This window comes from Rana temporaria, chromosome 3 (genome assembly GCF_905171775.1).
Source record: "Rana temporaria chromosome 3, aRanTem1.1, whole genome shotgun sequence".
NCBI lineage: Eukaryota > Metazoa > Chordata > Amphibia > Anura > Ranidae > Rana > Rana temporaria.
In genome coordinates, this window is record NC_053491.1 from 360,371,878 (window position 1) to 360,389,699 (window position 17,822).

The 17,822-nt window shown below is 45.8% G+C and overlaps 1 protein-coding gene across 5 annotated transcripts in view; it reads right to left on the minus strand.

Moving 5' to 3' along the window:
• Positions 1-17,822, minus strand: part of RAD52 (RAD52 homolog, DNA repair protein) — a 288,876-nt gene that overhangs the window by 87,506 nt on the left and 183,548 nt on the right. For all 5 annotated transcript variants that reach the window (XR_005748027.1, XM_040345286.1, XM_040345284.1 and 2 more), the window contains exon 9: positions 10,451-10,608. Coding sequence is in view for 4 of the 5 variants with exons in the window: in XM_040345286.1 (XP_040201220.1) it covers positions 10,451-10,608 (158 nt within the window). In the remaining variant the exon portion in view is untranslated. The remainder of the gene's footprint in view (positions 1-10,450; positions 10,609-17,822) is intronic.

Sequence of the window (17,822 nt, forward strand, 5' to 3'; positions counted from 1 at the left end):
ACTGTAAAAATTCAGATAATGGTAAACAACGTGGTGTTTGGTGTTCTACAGATTTGGTTGCAAGAATTAGTAATAAGTTGACGGATGTATTTATCAGGGAGGAATATTGTGCTTTTATAAATGGATCCATATATGAGCACAGTGGAACTTCCTGTATGTTTGTCTACACTAAAGAATGAACCAAAGGCTGCTATGTTTGTTTAAACAGTCAGAGTGACAGAGCACATGTGGTTCAGTTGATCATACTGTATGATTGTATGTTCTTCTGCAAAATTAAAATGCTTATGATTCAAAGTGTAGTAAGAGGAAAAAATACAGTTGTCTGGTGAGGTTGTTGCTTTTATAAAATTTAATTTAGTAATGGGATAAAGAGGGTTCCAATGGGAATGTAGATTGGATTAATTATATTTGCTATAATCAACAGAGGTTTGTTAACTATAAACAGGGATGCACTCCAAGGTATAGCTGAACAACTAGAGGCCACTTCACAAATGACTTTGTAAATCATATGGCCCTAGACATATGATTTTAGCTAACAAGGGGGGTGTATTTAGAATGTTACCTGGGGACAGTACTGATAAAATATCATTTTCATCATTGTCATTTTAAGGGGGGACTGTGATGGAAGTCACTAAAATGAATATTTTTGTGTTATGATTACCGTATTTTTCGCCATATAAGACGCACCGGAATATAAGACTCACCCAATTTTAAAGGAGGAAAATCTAGAAAAAGATTCTGAACCAAATACTATGTGGGGGCAATGTTACTGGCTACTATGTGTGGGCAATGTTACTGGCTACTATGTGGGCGAAATGTTACTGGCTACTATGTGGGGGCAAGGTTACTGGCTACTATGTGGGGGCAATGTTACTGGCTACTATGTGGGGGCAATGTTACTGGCTACTATGTGGGGGCAATGTTACTGGCTACTATGTGGGGGCAATGTTACTGGCTACTATGTGGGGGCAATGTTACTGGCTACTATGTGGGGGCAATGTTACTGGCTACTATGTGGGGGCAATGTTACTGGCTATTATGTGGGGGCAATGTTACTGGCTATTATGTGGGGGCAATGTTACTGGCTACTATGTGAGGGCAATGTTACTGGCTACTATGTGGGGGCAATGTTACTGGCTACTATAGCCCCCACATAGTAGGAATAGAAGATCCCACGCGAGCCCTCTGCTCTGCGCAGCGCGCACCGCCGCCGGGTGTACCAAGATGGCCGACCGCTCCGAAGCTAGGCCAAAGCCGCGGCTCGGATCGATGAGTCAAAAAAAGGTATATTCGTCGTATAAGACGCACCAACTTTCCCCCCCCAGTTTTGGGGAAGAAAAAGTGCGTCTTATAAGGCGAAAAATACGGTACTTTCCTCCTGAGCTACTCAAATGTTACATATGTATGTGTGAAAATATACTACAATGCTGTTACTTTCCTTAGAAGACATTATAGAGTTAAGAAAAACCTTCAGGAAGTGATTAAGTGAAGACAGTTGTTATCCCTCCCTTCTACTGCACTCCTAAACTCCCTCCTTCCGGCCCATCGATTGAAATGGAAACCCCTGTAAGATTGAGAATGGAACCCTGTTTTTGGATATTCCATAAGGAACTTTCATGCCTGTATGACACGTGGACCGTTTGTGCCAAATATGGACTTGCAAGAAGAAACCACCCTTATATGAACTGACCTATGAGTGTGCTCATGTGAATGATGTCATGTTGTTTATAAAAGACCAATTAAAAGTCCAGCCTCTCTCTCTGGCTGAACGATGGGAAAGGTGAAGGATGTAGAATTTCTCTCTCTGGTCTGCATCTTTCACTATTATGATTTGGGTCAGCGGCAGAATGGGGTTCGCCCTGAAATTGTGTCAGGGGTCTCAATCCTTATCAAGGTTTTCAAAGATTCAGCTGATAAGAAGCTAGAATCCCTTCTGAAGGCTTTGTTTGCCTGGGGTCTGCAATGCAGCCTGCTGCGACAGATATTGGTGTTTACCAAAGCCTAAAGAATCATGTTAAGCAATTGGTAAGAAAGGTCCCGCCGCAAGGGGATGACACCCATGAGGAATTTACAAAATTGCCTCAGGCCTTATGTTTTGTAGTGGACTATATCCAGCAGATTTTGCGCATGGCCTTAGTGTCAGTTCACATGCGCAGGGTACTGTGGTTAAAAAAATGGTCTGCAGAGCTGTCCTGAAAAAAATTGGTTTATGGAGATTGCTTGTTTGGTGAGGATTCAGATAAATACATCCAAAAGATCTCAGGTGGGAAGCCACTTAAAAAGAAGACTCAGAGTTTATAGGGGATCTGTTGAATTGGCAGCTAGTACCTCATTATCCAGACAGTCCTGGCACTCACAGGCGACTGGATCCAGAGGGAAAAAGCAGAGCCAGGGGCAGAGGAAACCCTGGTCGACGAAATCATTCAAGCCAGAGTCCAAGTCTTCTTCACTATAAAGGGTGGGAGGGAGATTGCTGGATTTTTCAGGTACCTGGAGAGAGGTTGTATTGGACAAGTGGGTAATTTCCACAATCTCTCAGGGGTACAGGTTGAAATTTCAGCTACCTCCTCTTCCTCAGTTTATGAAGTCAAATGTACCTGCAAATCAGCAAGAAAGAGCTTCCTTGTTTCAGATGCTCAATCAGTTATTGCCACAGAAAGTAATCAAAGCGGTTCCAATGAACTAAAGATTCATGGGCTTTTATACCAATCTTTTCACGGTCCCCAAGCCAAACAGAGACGTGGGGCCAATTTTGGACATCAAAGGTCTAAACAGGTTTCCAAAGGTTCAAGTTTGTGCGGTATGTGGTGGCCTCACTGTGGAAAGGAGATTTTGTGGTGTCCATAGACATCAAAGGCTCATATCTGGGGTACCTAGATGATCTGTTGCTAAGAGATCGGTCATTTCTTTGTTTAAGGCAGAGCGTGCCTGTTGCAATGATTGCTCTGGAGCGGCTAGGCTGTGTTTCCCAGCCTGGAGAAGTCAACTCTGGAGCCAGTACAGAGTTTTTTGAATATCTGGGTCTCTTACTAGATACAGTTCAGGCGAGAGTGTTGCCACCCTAGAGAAAAGCCTGTCTCTGAAAAATCAGGTTCTAGAGTTAAGGCTAAGGTATCCTTTGAAACATCTTTGCAGGAGGTTGCTGGGGAAAATGGTATGCAGTTCAAGGCCACTCCTTATGCACACATTCCACCAGAGGCCTTTGTAAAGAAATATCCTGTTAATTTGGAGGAGGAATGTGCAGTGTCTGGATTGCCAGATGTCCCTATCTACGAGTACATTAAGAGTATTAAACTGGTGGATAGTTCCCCAGAATTTGGAAAAGGGGAAGTCATTCCTTCCAGTAGTCTGGAGGGTAATGACTACCAATGCCAGCCTGAAAGGATAGTGTGCCATTCTGGGATCTGTCATGGTATAGGGGACAGGGAACATGGTTCCCCTTAGGAAAGAATGTTATACATTCTGGAACTTTGGGCCGTTCGATTGGCACAGTCATTGGACGGACTAGTTGCAGGATCTTCCAAGTCAGGATTCAGTCCAACAATGATCCGTATAGTTCCGACGGTTAGGCCTCCCTTGTGTCCTTGCAATTTGAATATGGTTTTGTCTGTTTTGCAGAAACTACCTTTTAAACCAATTTGTTATATTCCTTAGTCTTATTGATTCGGAGGGTGTTTTTATTGGTTGCAATCACTTCAGCAATGAGGGTGTCAGAGTTGGTGGATTTGGTGGATTTTTTTTTGATCCTTTGCCATGACAAGGTGGTGTCCTCACTCTACTAGGAGTGTAGGAGCTTCTTGGCCTATCCGGCATCAGTGGCTCAGGTCTGCAACCTGGTCTTTGGTACATACCTTTACAAGGTTTTACCAAGTGGATGTAAGTGGATACTGCGTCTGTGTATTGTGTGGGCTGCAGAATAGCTTCCTTGGGCTTGATAGCAGTTTTGTTCTGTGCCCCCCTGCCCTCAAGGTCATTGCAGATGGTCATAATTATAGCCTGCTCTGTGTCCTATGATGTAAAGAAAAATAGGATTTTTGTACTCACTGTAAAATCTTTTTCTCCAAGTTCACGGACGGACACAGCAGCAATCTTGACAGTAGGGTATTAGCCTTCTATTAGGAGAGGACTAGGCAGAAAACATGTTAAACATCCAAACTGTACAGTACCGCCCAGGGGGCAGTCCCTCTAGGTACAAACCCTCTCCCTGCATGCAGCAGCTCAGTTCGTCAAAAAGCAGTACAAACATAGAAAAAGTCATTGTACCAGGGCCAATCTGGAGCAATAAGGATCATTGGAATCCCTTCGGCCTCCACTCTGCGAAGCAGATGGGGAAGAAGCTTTAGAGGGGGAAAAGGCATAAATTAGCCGATACCGACCCCCACAGGGTCAGCAACGCATCTGTCGCGTCCGCCCACGGGTCTTTTGACCTGGCCACAAATCTCACCACCTTCCGATTGAGTCGCGTGGCCATGAGGTCCATGTCTGGTGTGCCACATCTCAGGCACAGGAGTTGAAACACCTCCAGGTGTAGCGACCATTCTCCTTGATCTAGCATCTGGCGACTTAGGTAGTCCACTTGCCAGTTTTCTATGCCCGGAATGTATACGACCGATAAAGCCGGCACGCTTCGTTCCGCCCACCTCAGAATGTGAGCGACCGCCAACGCTGCAGCCAAGCTCATTGTCCCTTCCTGATGGTTGACATATGTCACTGCCGTGGCGTTGTCCGACTGGATCCTGACTGGACGCCCTTGTAGCCTCTAAAACCACGCAGAGAGGCACACAGCCTGATCATTCCTGAGTCCAGCGACCCTGGGCCGGCATGCTTCGTTCCGCCCACCTCAGAATGTGAGCGACCTCCAATGCTGCAGCCGAGCTTCTTGTCCCTTCCTGATGGTTGACATACACCACTGCCGTGGCGTTGTCCGACTGGATCCTGACTGGACGCCCTTGTAGCCTCTAAAACCATGCAGAGAGGCACACAGCCTGTTCGCTCAAAGTTCCAGAACACTGATCGACCTTGGGCCGACTGAACCCCCCAGACTTCCAACCCCTTGACAATCCAGGGACGATGGGTATTTGTCCCAACTCGACAGAATTTCCCTCTGCAACACTCGAGTGTTGAAATAAGCATAAGGGACGGCCTCGAAGGAGACCCAGGACTCGCATGCAAAAGCGGATCGACGACTATGTCTAAGACGCCAACAGCTGCACCGCAGCCTGCAGAGTCTGCAATTTTTTCACAGGGAGAAAAACTCTCGCCTTCGAGGGATCCAGAACCAATCCCAGGTATTCAAGGCGTTGAGTCGGTACCAACACCGACTTCTGAGTGTTCAGGACCCAACCAAAGTCTGAGGGTCTGACAGGCTATAGACACTCCCTCCTCTAATTCTGAGCTTGAAGTGGCTCTCAGAAAAAGATCATCTAAGTAGCCCACGATAGCGATTCCTCGCTGTCTCAGCAAGGCCAGAATCGGGGTGAGCACCTTGGTGAACACCCTCGGCGCCGATGCCAGGCCAAAAGGGAAGAGCCACAAATTGATAGTGGTCGTCCCCGACTGCAAAGCACAGAAATCTCTGATGCCTGGAGCATATGGGGACATATAGATTGATGTCCAAGGACACCAGAAAATCCCCTGGATGTAGAGCAGCGACTACCGAACTAACTGATTTCATCCTAAACCTTTGTACTTTTACTAAGAAATTGAGGGCCTTGAGATCCATGATTGAACGGACCCTGTCCTTCTTCAGGACTACAAACAGATTTGAGTAAAAACCATGAACCCGTTCCTCTAAAGGTACAGGCACGATCACCAGCAGATCCTGAACTGCCCCAAACAGGGCTTCCCGACAAGTCAGAGGAAGCTGGAGGGAAAAAACCTGTTCGGTGGGCAAGAGAGAAATTCTATCTTGTACCCTGCAGAAACTAGCTCGCAAACCCACCGGTCGGAAAGTAGGGACATCCACCGAGTCGCAAATTTGGAGGGGGTAGACCTTCATGCGAACGCAGATTTGTTGGGCTTGCGAAACCAGGGACGCTTTTGTCCTTCTGTAGGTGTCTTATTGGCCTGGGAACGTTTACCCGCAACACCGGGTGGACCAAAAAAAAGCTTATGCGCGGTGGAGGGGGGCCCCTGCCTACGGCGTGGCTCCTTGCCCTTTCTGTATTGCGGGAGCAGAGTGCTCTTATCTCCCGTGGCATCTTTGATAATGTCATCTAGAGAGGCTCCAAAAAGCCTCTCACTCTTAAAAGTTAAATACAGCAGGGCTTTCTTAGAAGATGTGGCCAACACTTTAGCCAGATCAGGCGGCGCAACAGCACTGCATAGACTGAGGCTCTGGACAGCAAGGGAATAGTATCCAAGGCTGACTCGCAAACAAACTTAAGGCCCTGTACCAACTGGTCGGCCAGTTCCACACAGTCTGGGGGAGCCCAATGCTCCTTTAACCCTTGGTGCAACCATTTTGCCCATTCTGTAAGCGTCTGCAACACCAGGGCTCCGTCCACGGCAAGACGCACTGCTGACCCCCACCACGGTGAACAGGGAGCGGAACACTGCCTCAGCCCTCCTCTCCACGGGGTCCTTGAAAGTAGGAGCCCCTTCCACCCGATCGTGGCCACCTTATTTAGTCTGGAAACGTATTTAGTCTGGGGTCCACTATCAGGGGAGAAGTCCATTTTTTCAGAAAATTCTCCTCAAAGGGGTAACGGATCGCTAAACATTTTCAAAAAAGACCCTTTGCGGCCTATCCCACTCCTTGTACAAAAGCTTATCCAGATAAGGTACACAAGGAAACACTTTAGCGGCACGGATCGGTTTATGGAACCCGAAAGGAACCAACATCTCAGTTGCCTCTGCCGCATCCTCCATCTTAAGAGTATCCCGCACTGTTGAGATAAGTGCTCTTACAAGTACCCTATCATGCGCTGACCCGGAGTCATCCTCACTGTCCGAACGGTCAAGGTCCACATCCTCTGACACATCAGAACCAGGAATCGCAGCTGGGCCCGATTCAGTGTCAGAGTTGTCCCCAGAAGATGGCGGGGGAAGGGGAAGTTTTTTTACCCCACGCGCCACTTAGCGTCCACAGAACCAGCAGGTGCAGGGGCACCAGTTGCCAACTCAGGTATGACAGGGGAAGAAGCGTCCGCTTCCGACGCCATGCTGACCCAAGCGCCTGACACAGGGACGTGAGGCAAGGTACACAGCCCACCCTCCTAGCTACCACAGAGAACGAGGGCCCCCCAGAGGACTCACCACCCGAAAATGGTTACTGCACAGCTGCCGTCCGCCTCTCCTGCCAGAGGTGCTCCACGTACAGCCGCCTGTGTCGCTGCAGCATGTCCAGACTGTTCGCGCCATACACACCAACACTAGAGGTGAAAATCACTCACAAAATGGGCGCCGAGCGGCAACCCTGTAACAAAAGGTGCGCGGCTTCAAGAAAATGGCCGCCGAGCAAAACAGAGGCCAAAACAGCGATGGGTGACGCCAAAATGGCCGCCGGCCGCATGGAAGTAAAAAAACACAAGCACACACAGCATGGCAGCGAACACCCGGCCCCCCCCCCGCACATGGCAGCCGGACAGCACCCCCAGGACCCCGCAGCGCCCGTCAGCGGAGGAGCCCCCCCAGGTGGACCCCTGGGCAGCGCAGCTAGACTAGCTCCCAGAGCATAGAGGAGGGAATGGGAGGGAGGGAAGAAAGAAAGGGTGGCAACCCCCTAATCGACCTCCCTGGGAAGCCCAGCAGTGCCATCCTGCTGTATGCAGGGGCTGCTACTTACCTGTTCTGCGAGGACTCACTGGGAGCATCCATGACAGACCCATCGCCCATGCGGTTACGGTGTGGCTGTCAGCCCTGGCACACTGTGACACGGACATATAGCCCAGTCATATGTGTGCCTCGGAGCGTGTAGCTCACTGGCCACCCCTGGAGCAATGGGGCATGTCGTGGCCGACCCAGCGCGTAGCTAAAGGCCTGCACATGCTCGATGGGCGAGACTGGGGGGGGACTACAAGGATCTGATGTCCAGCCTGTCACCCAGTCGGCAGTTGATAGTAGATCTCAGGAACAAAAAAGGTAGAAAAAAGCGGAAAAATCTCCAAGACCATGGGCCCATAGGGAGTCAGGTCCTTCTCCAATGCTAGGCAGAAACATGTTTCTGCCTAGTCCTCTCCTAATAGAAGGCCAATACCCTACTGCCAAGATTGCTGCTGTGTCCATCCGTGAACGGAAGAGAAATTGTATTTTTTGTACTTACCTGTAAAATCCATTTCTTGAAGTACATCAAGGGACACTGAGGTCCCTCCCCTCTTTCTGGGGGTTCACTGCTTGTTACAAAACTGAAGTACTTCCTGTATATGAGGAGTTATTTAGGGAAGGACTTCTTGTCAGTTTTTTTTGTCTGCCAGTGCCCATTCACCTACAGGTGGTGCATAACCCAGATGGTCATGATTATAGCATGCTCTGTGTCCCGTAGTGTTTTTTAAGAAATAGATTTTACAGTTAAGTACAAAAAAATCTAATAATTTACCAGTGTCCAATACATCTGTAGGTGCCAGTTATTACCCAAATGTTAAAGACTTCCGTGTCCCTCAATCAGGGTGGATTTGATTTAAATCAAGATTTATATCACTAGATAAAAAGGCTTGATATAAATCATATTTTTTAAAGATCAACTATCATCTCTGTCCCGCAGCAGCTTCTCCTCTGACCCTCTGTTGACTCACCGACAGTCCCATTCATTTTAATAATGGCTGGTGATGCGGAAGTGACACAACAAAGTGAGGGACGTGGCGGCAACAGGTGAGTGGGTGCCTGCTAACAGGCGCTGCCATGATGGATCTGAAATGACAGGTGCTCTTTAAATGTAAGGCCTCATTCTTGCTGGTAGTTAGAATCTCTAATATTAGCAAACAAAATGAAGGTTTCCTATTTAGAATAAAAAGCTGTCAGGTTGGTAAAACGGCGATATCGAACCGATTCAAACACAGAGTAGTGTACATAGATTAACAAAAAATAGGATAAAAGAATATTCCTGAACTTTGTTTTATCCCATGGTTAATGTGAAATTGTGTGAATGCATCAATGCAGTGCATGTTATCTCAGCTTGCAGAGCTTGGATTCATTGAAAATTTCAATATTGCAGAATATACAGCCTCATGTTACATAACTAAGCTCCATTTCATGATGAATAAACTAAATTACTAATTTAACTTAACCACTTAAGGACCGCCTAGCGCCGATATACGTCGGCAGAATGGCACAGCTGGGCACAGGCACGTACAGGTACATCGCCTTTAAGAGCCCAGCCGTGGGTCGCGAGCGCACGTGACCCGGTCCGAAGCTCCGTGACCGCGCCCGTGGGACCCGATCGCCGCCACTGTCCTGCGATCGGGTCACAGGAGCTGAAGAACGGGGAGAGGTGTGTGTAAACACACCTTCCCCGTTCTTCAGTGTGGCAGTGTCACTGATCGTCTGTTCCCTGATATAGGGAACGACGATCAGTGACATCACACCTACAGCCACACCCCCTAGAGTAAGAATCATTCCCTTAGGGCACACTGAACCCCTTACCGCCCCCTAGTGGTTAACCCCTTCACTGCCATTGTCATTTTCACAGTAACAGTGTGAAAATAGCACTTTTCGCTGTGAAAATGACAATGGTCCCAAAAAAGTGTCCGATGTGTCCGCCATAATGTCGCAGTCACAAAAAAAAAAACCGCTGATCGCTGCCACTACTAATAAAAACATAAATAATAAAAATGTCATAAAACTATCTCCTATTTTGAAAACGCTATAACTTTTGCGCAAACCAATCAATAAATGCTTATTGCGATTTTTTTTACCAAAAATATGTAGAAGAATACGTATAGGCCTAAACTGAGAAAAAATATGTTTTTTTATATATTTTTGTGGATATTTATTATAGCAAAAAGTTAAAAATATTGTTTTTTTTTTCAAAATTGTCGCTCTGTTTTTGTTTATAGCGCAAAAAAAATAAAAAAAATGCAGAGGTGATCAAATACCACCAAAAGAAAGCTCTATTTGTGGGGGGGAAAAAGGACGGCAATTTTGTTTGGGAGCCACGTGGCACGACCACGCAATTGTCAGTTAAAGCGACGCAATGCCGAATCGCAAAAACTGGCCTGGTCCTTTACCTGCATAATAGTCCGGGTCTTAAGTGGTTAAAAAGAAAACTATCTTAAGATAGATTTTTACTCCAAAAGCATTTTATTAAAATACATTTCATAAAGATCAAAATATTTTATTTAAATCCCAAAAATATGGATTTTTTTTTTAAATCATTCATTTATATCCACCCTGCCCTCAATGGATTTCAAGAAAAGGATTGAACAATTACCGGGTAGTTATTTATTTTATATCAATGAGAAAATGAGCCTTGAGTTTCCACCACAAGTCAGTCAGTCAGTTTGGCATTTCTCACCTGTGTGTCCTACATCTAGACATGTTGAAGCACTCTGGTTCTGTTTCTTCTCCATTTCTTCACGAAATCTCTGCTGCAGCTGCTTTTGCCGCAATTTGCGTTGATGGGTGGCATCCATCTCTGGCTGAAGAACTGAAAGGGATGAGCCAAAACTGGAGCTAAAAAGAATGAAATTAAAGAGTCTTGTATAAATAAAATAGCTTCCAATTCTTAAAATGTCCCCCTCTTGGTTAAGGTTTCTAAAGCTATGGCTTCCAATACCACCTATACGCCAATGACACCCAAATCTATCTCTCCACTCCTCTGCTCAACACCTCGATCTCCTCACGCATGACAAATTTACTGAGCAGCCTAACAGTATGGATGTCACACAATTTCCTCAAACTCAGTCACAAAATCAAGCTTGTAATGTATCCTTCTCCCTGATCACCCCCTCATGACTTAAGGGCTCTTTCACACGTCATTTCCGTTCGTCCGTTTTTTGGACGTCCATTAACGGACCGCAATGCTTTCCTATGGATTAGCGTCCGTTAGCGGATGAGCATCCGCTAACGTCCGTTAACATCCGTCTCCGTTAAGCTCCGTTTTTTTGAACGGAAGAAAACCCTATTTTTCTTCCGTCAAAAAAACGGAACGGACGAAATACGGACGTTAGCGGACGATCCGTTCAGTTTTTCATCAAAATATGTAAAAAGCCCAAAAAAAAAAATGGATGAAAAAACGGATGGAAAAACGGATGGAAAAACGGACGAAAAACGGATCGGAAACGGACGAAAAACGGATAAAAAAAAACGGATCAACTGATGAAAAAAAGAATGATCTAAAAAACTGAGCGGACGTGTGAAAGAGCCCTTACAATTGAGATCATTCACACAATTATTGGTCCCTCCACATCATGTGACCTGGCTACCTCTGATCAACAAGTAAATGTGCTCTCCAGCATAAAAGACACATCTGAGCAGGTCGGCTACTCTGCCTGTGTTAGCTGGCCTTCCCCAGATAGACAGTGCAGGGAGAGAAAAATCTATGCATGCAAGATAAAACAGCCTTTTTACACAACGCAGAGGATTAACCCCTTAAGTTTCACAGTGAGTATAATAAGCATTATATGTTGCATATACAGACCAATTGTACTTATTTACTCCCTTACTCCCTTGTTACCTCCTTCCATACTCACATTCAGGACTTCTCCAGAACTTCACCCATATTTTGGAACTCCCAACTCCAGTATGTCCGGTTAGCTCTTACCCTGTCTACCTTTAAGCGATCCTTGAAAACGCATTTATTCAGGGAAGCCTATCCCACCGCCACCTAAAAACTTTATTTAAGCCACCTCTCCATCAGATCGTCTCCTACAGCTATTACCTTTTGTAGCATTGTCTCCTCCTTTAGATTATAAGCTCCATGCGAAGGTCCCTCCTATTCTTTCTGTATTTACCTGTACTGTAATTGTACTGTCTTCCTTTATATTGTAAAGCACTATGAAAATTGTTGGCACTATATAAACCATGTATAATAATAAGTAGCCTAAAAATCAAAATTACAAGAGCTGAGAACTGGATCCCAAGAGGAAATTAAAAATCCAATAGTTGATCCAGGCTGGACTAGCAAAAACACAGGAAAAGACACAAGATTTCTTTGCCTTGCACTATGAGAAATATGCTTGTGTGCAGGTGCAATGATAGACTAATCCCAGACTGGATTGGAGAAAAGCCATGTTGCATCACATGGAGATATCCTGGGGTGGAATCTTTTTGGCCCATCTCATAAGAACTACACCTACTCACCTACTGAGTGAGAAAGTAAACCTTGGCAAAGGTAGATTTTTAAGCTTATAGACATATAGGAAAACAAAAACTGATAGATCCCTAACTCTAGGACCAGGGCTTTAACAGCTATGCTGTTATAGCCAGTCATAGAAGAAGAAACAAGTAAAACAGGTAAAAAAATAAATAAAGGCTGATCTTGGTCCTTGAAGCTACTTTCAGCCAGGTGTTGACCTAGACAAGATTCTGGAGAAAGACAGGATTTGTCCCTCAGAGAAATTCTTGGGATGGGATTTTCTTGCCCAACACCCTGAGAAATACACTTACCAGTAAATGAGGAAGTGCCCATGAAGAATGTCCCGAATGCCCGACGAGGTCCAAGTACTGAGCTGCGTCAGTCAATTAAATGTAGTGAGAAATATCCTCCAAGGAGTATCAAAAATAAGAAAAAGTGCAGAATAGGCAAAACCGATCCAACGATCACCAGAACCATCCCTTGTGATAACTAAGAGCAGGGGGTGTCAAACTCCATTTCATTGTGGGCCGCATTGGCAGTAGGTTTTCCCTCAAAGGGACAGTTGTATCTGTAAGACTGTATCTATTCTTTTATTATTCAGGTGTGTATTATATATAGAGTGGAAAGTCCAGACGCACGCTGTGTACAATGTTCAGGGGTGCTCTGCGTACAGAGTTTTTTAGGGGTGCACTATGCAGTGTGTGCAACTCCAACCCCAACCCCCATCTCTACTCTCTCCTGTTTCCGCCGTGAGGGATCTGTTACATCTGCAAACTGCTGAGAGAGCAAAGTTGTCCTATGTAAACACAGAAGGCTTTTGTGTTTACAAGTGACAGTGGGGAGCGGGAGGTGGCAGAATAGAGTTCCGCCACAATCTGGCTGCCAAACGGGGTGGGAGGGCCACATGACAAGGCCCGTTGGAGTTAATTCGGCCCATGGGCCTTGTGTTTGACATCTGTGACCTAGAATGTCTTTGAACCTACAGACAAACTTGGCTAGTAAAAAACACAATCCAGTAATGTAAAATAAGTACTTCAATAAAAAGTAACCCACATAAATTGGAACCAGAAAAAAATTAAATAAAAATTAAAAAAAGAAACTTGCTGCACATTACGAATAAAAAAATAAAAATAAAATAAAAATAAATACAGGCATAATATAAAATGCCAAAGATGAAGAGACTCTGTATGTGTAGACGTATGGCATTTACACCGTTTATTGTTGAAAAATTAAAGAACGAAAAAACAAGACAGAGGCCGCATGGGCTAGTATACACATCATATTACTCTAAAGCCATCAGGTCAGTTATATCAAAGCTTTTTGTCAAAAGTATAACATCAGCTTCCAGTCCACATGATGATACATCATCATTCACATCACATAATGGGAGTGAGACAACTGGAAAATCCAACAGGCTAGCGTGTTTCAAGGACTTGCCTCTTCCTTAGAGCCAGAGCTCAGAGGAGAGGCAAGAACTCAAAACACGTTAGCCTGTTGGGTTTTCTAGTTGTCCTATAGTGGATGTCATATGAATGATGTATCGATGACTGGAAGCTTACTTTGACGACAAGGTTTATAAGAGTACACTTGTTGGTTTTTGGTGTAATACCACCGTTTTTTATTAACAAAGAGAGGTCTTTCTTAAGATAATGCACTAGGCCGGTGAGCCCTCTGTCTTGTTTTATTTCAAAACAGTATCCACTGGCTTCCCTAGTCATAAGAGGACATTAAAGCGGAGTTCCAACCACAATTAGCATTTTTTAAAAGTATGTCCTTTCATCCTGCGTTCTTATAATATAAATCCGGTCACTTACTATTTTACAATCCGCCGCCGATCCGCATAGATATTCAAAAAAGATAGTTTATAAAACTATGTCTACACCATTGTCATTTTGCTTGTGGGCATTGTGAAGCCTACAATCACTTACTTCCTGGAAGTCTTGGATGGGGAGTGATAATTGGACAGCGCACTGCATCCTGGGAAATGATGACACACATTTCCCAGGAGCAAGGGAGGGAGATGATGTCAGAATCCTAGGTGGTTTCAAAGGCAGATTTCGTGGGACCGCATAGCAACAGGCATTTCCAGATGAGTAAAAAAAAAACATTTTTTTTTTTATTTACTATTTTAGGTTTAATGAGCACAATAATGGAAACAAATAATTGGGATGGAAACTTCACTTTAAGGCATGGCATGTCCAGTGAAGCCAGCAGGAAAAAATGTAGGCAACGGTCTAGGGCCCACTTCCAGACATCGGAGATTGTGGAGTTGATACAGTAAAATTGGAGAGATTGAAAAATTTAGCACAGCTGCGTATATTAGCCAATGAGCTTCGAAGTTCTAACTTTTGACAAAAAAAAAAAAAAAAACTGGAAGCCGTTTGGTTAACCCAGTGTTTCTCAACTCCAGTCCTCAAGGCGCCCCAACAGGTCATGTTTTCAGGCTTTCCATTATTTTGCACAGGTGATTCGATCAGTTTCACTGCCTTAGTAATTACCACAGCTGTTTCAATTGAGGGAAATCCTGAAAACATGACCTGTTGGTGCGCCTTGAGGACTGGAGTTGAGAAACACTGGGTTAACCTAACCTTCTACGCAAAGCTTCACTAGATTTTAGTAAATCAATCAACCCGTGTGTTTTCTAGTACAATATAGAATTGAACAAACTGAACCACCAACAACACGAGTGCCAAAAGGCACTGGCAGGCCTAGCCGTTTTTGTTTCATAACCCTTTGATTGCAAAGTTACTGTGCAAAACACAAACGGTTATAAAATGCATTTAAGAACAACTAATCAGAACAGAATTATGGCAGAAGGCCGTTATTCTGTTTCACAGTTTCTCTGTAAACATAACATATGAATTTTTTTTTCTCATTATTTTATTTTTAACTTAAATGAGAACTAGTCATTTCCCTAAGTTCTCTCTCTAAGGTGTCAGCGCACTGCATGTGCGATAAAACTGTATGTATGTATGTAGCTGCAGCTACATACATAGTCATACAGTATACCGCATGTTCTGGGTATTTGTGGAGAGGAGACTTCCCGAAACACAGACTAGTCATAGTCTGATCTACAGCAGTGGCATTAGAATACATTGCTTTCTGTGATTGGCTGAGCGCCGCTGCTGTAGACCAGACTGTAGACTAGTCTGTGTTACAGGAAGTCTCCGCCCATACCAGAAACACAGTGCAGTATACTGTATGTATGTAGCCAGCCACAGATGCATACAGTTTCGCGCATGGAGCGGTCTGACAGCTTAGGGAGAGACATAGTTTGGCACAACAAACTATGTAGTTCAAAAGCTGGAGTTCTCTTTTTAAATTGAAAAAGTGCAAAAAGTTAAAACTGTAGAAATAGAACTAAAATGAAGAACCAACAAAATAGCAAAGGGCATGCCCTACCCTTTTTATTCTGTTATGTATGTAAACTAAACTTATTTTGAGTTTGAAGTCAACTTTACTGTCCACTGTAAATGGTATAGTGCAAAAGTGGCACAACTAGACAAATTGAAACACGAACATAGTAAATTAATTGGACTGTGCTACTGCTTTCTAATCTATTTCAGTAAAAGTGGCAGATTTCGCTTTAGGAAAAAATAGGATTTTTGTACTCACCGTAAAATCCATTTCTCTGAGTTCATGGACGGACACAGCAGCCTTTGACCTTAGGGTTATATCCGCTTCCTTCCAGGAGAGTTGGGCAGAAACAAAGCACTTTAAGTGTTAACACTTTCCTCAGTGCAGCTCCTCCCAGGGGGCGTGGTTCCCCAGGTATAACCCACACCCTGCTCTAGCAGCCTCAGTTCGTAACCAGCAGTACAAACAAAGGAGGGGTGGGTGCTGTGTCCGTCCAAGAACTCAGAGAAATGGATTTTACGGTGAGTACAAAAATCCTATTTTCTCTTCCGTTCATGGACGGACACAGCAGCCTTTGACCTTAGGGATGTCCCCAAACAAAACCGGAATTACTCAATGGAGGAACTCCAACTTTACACTGCCGTTTGTAACACCTTGCGGCCAAAAGAGGCATCAGAAGATGCACTCACGTCCACCGTGTAAAACTTTGAAAAAGCGTGGACCGACGACCAGGTCGCTGCCTGACACCTGTAACACAGAGGTTTAATGTCGGAAAGCCCAAGAGGCACCGATCGCCCTGGTCGAATGCGCCGTCACCTGAAAGGGAGGCGCCAGCCCCTTTAGGGCATAGGCCTGAAGCACAACCTGTCGGACCCACCTAGAAATGGTGGCCGATGAGACTGCCAGGCCCTTTTTAGGACCAGACACTGACACAAACAGTGAGTCCGACTTCCGGAACGGAGCCGTGGCAGACAAGTACACTCGTAGAGCCCGAACCGCATCAAGGGAATGTAACGTGGTCTCCCTCGGGTACCTCGGACAAGGACATAAGGATGGAAGAACAATCAATGTGCAAAGCCGAAACGACCTTTGGAAGAAAAGAAGGCTGCGGTCGCAGCACCGCCTCATCCTCATGGATGACTAAGTAGGGAGCCTTGCAGGACAAGGCCGCCAGTTCAGACACCCGTCTGATCGATGTAATAGCAACCAGAAAAACCACCTTTTGTGACAGAGTCAACAAAGGGATCTACCGAACGTCCTCAGAGGGAGCACCTTGAGCACCGAGAGGACCAAATCCAAGTCCCATGGGGGCAGTGGAGGACGCACAGGAGGGGCCACATGTCGGACCCCCTGCACAAATGAGCGCACCAAGGGGTGCGATTGCTAATGGTCGCTAAAAGTAAACAGCCAGAGCTGAAATCTGACTCTTAACCGCACTTAAGGCGAGAGCCTGGTCCACTCTCCGCTGTAAAAACATCAGAATCCAGGACACCACGTATGTACGGGGGTGCCACTTCATCACCTCACACATAGAGATGTAGGCCTTCCACGTACGATGGTCAATCTCCCGCGAAGTAGACTTCCGTGCACGCAGCATGGTAGAAACCACCGAGCCTGATAGGCACCGGTCCTTCAACACCTGGCTCTCAACAGCCACGCCGATAAGGCCAGCGACAGTAAAGCAGGATGGAAGATCAGACCCTGCGACAGAAGAACTTCTCTCAGGGGTAGACGCCAGGGGGGGTCTGCCACCAGACGCACCAGGTCCGCGTACCAGGAGCGGCGCGGCCAGTCTGGGGCAATCAGGATTGTCAGGAAACCCTTCGGCTTCCACCCTGCGCAGCAGGCGAGGAAGAAGCTTCAGAGGAGGGAAGGCGTAAATTAGGCGATAGTGACCCCAAGGAGCCACCAACGCGTTTGACGCGTCCGCCCACGGGTCTTACGACCTGGCCACGAACCGTGGCACCTTCTGACTGAGACGGGACGCTAGAAGGGCCACGTCTGGAGAGCCCCACTTTTAGCACAGACTCAGGGACACCTCCAGGAGTACAGACCATTCTCCTAGGTCTAGTGTTTGGCGACTTAGTAAGTCAACTTGCCAATTCTGTACTCCCGGAATGTACACGGCCGATAGAGCCGGAACGGACTTTTCGGCTCACCGAAATATGTGCGCGACCTCCGTCGCCGCAGCGGAGCACTTTGTGCCTCCCTGATGAATGACGTACGCCACGGC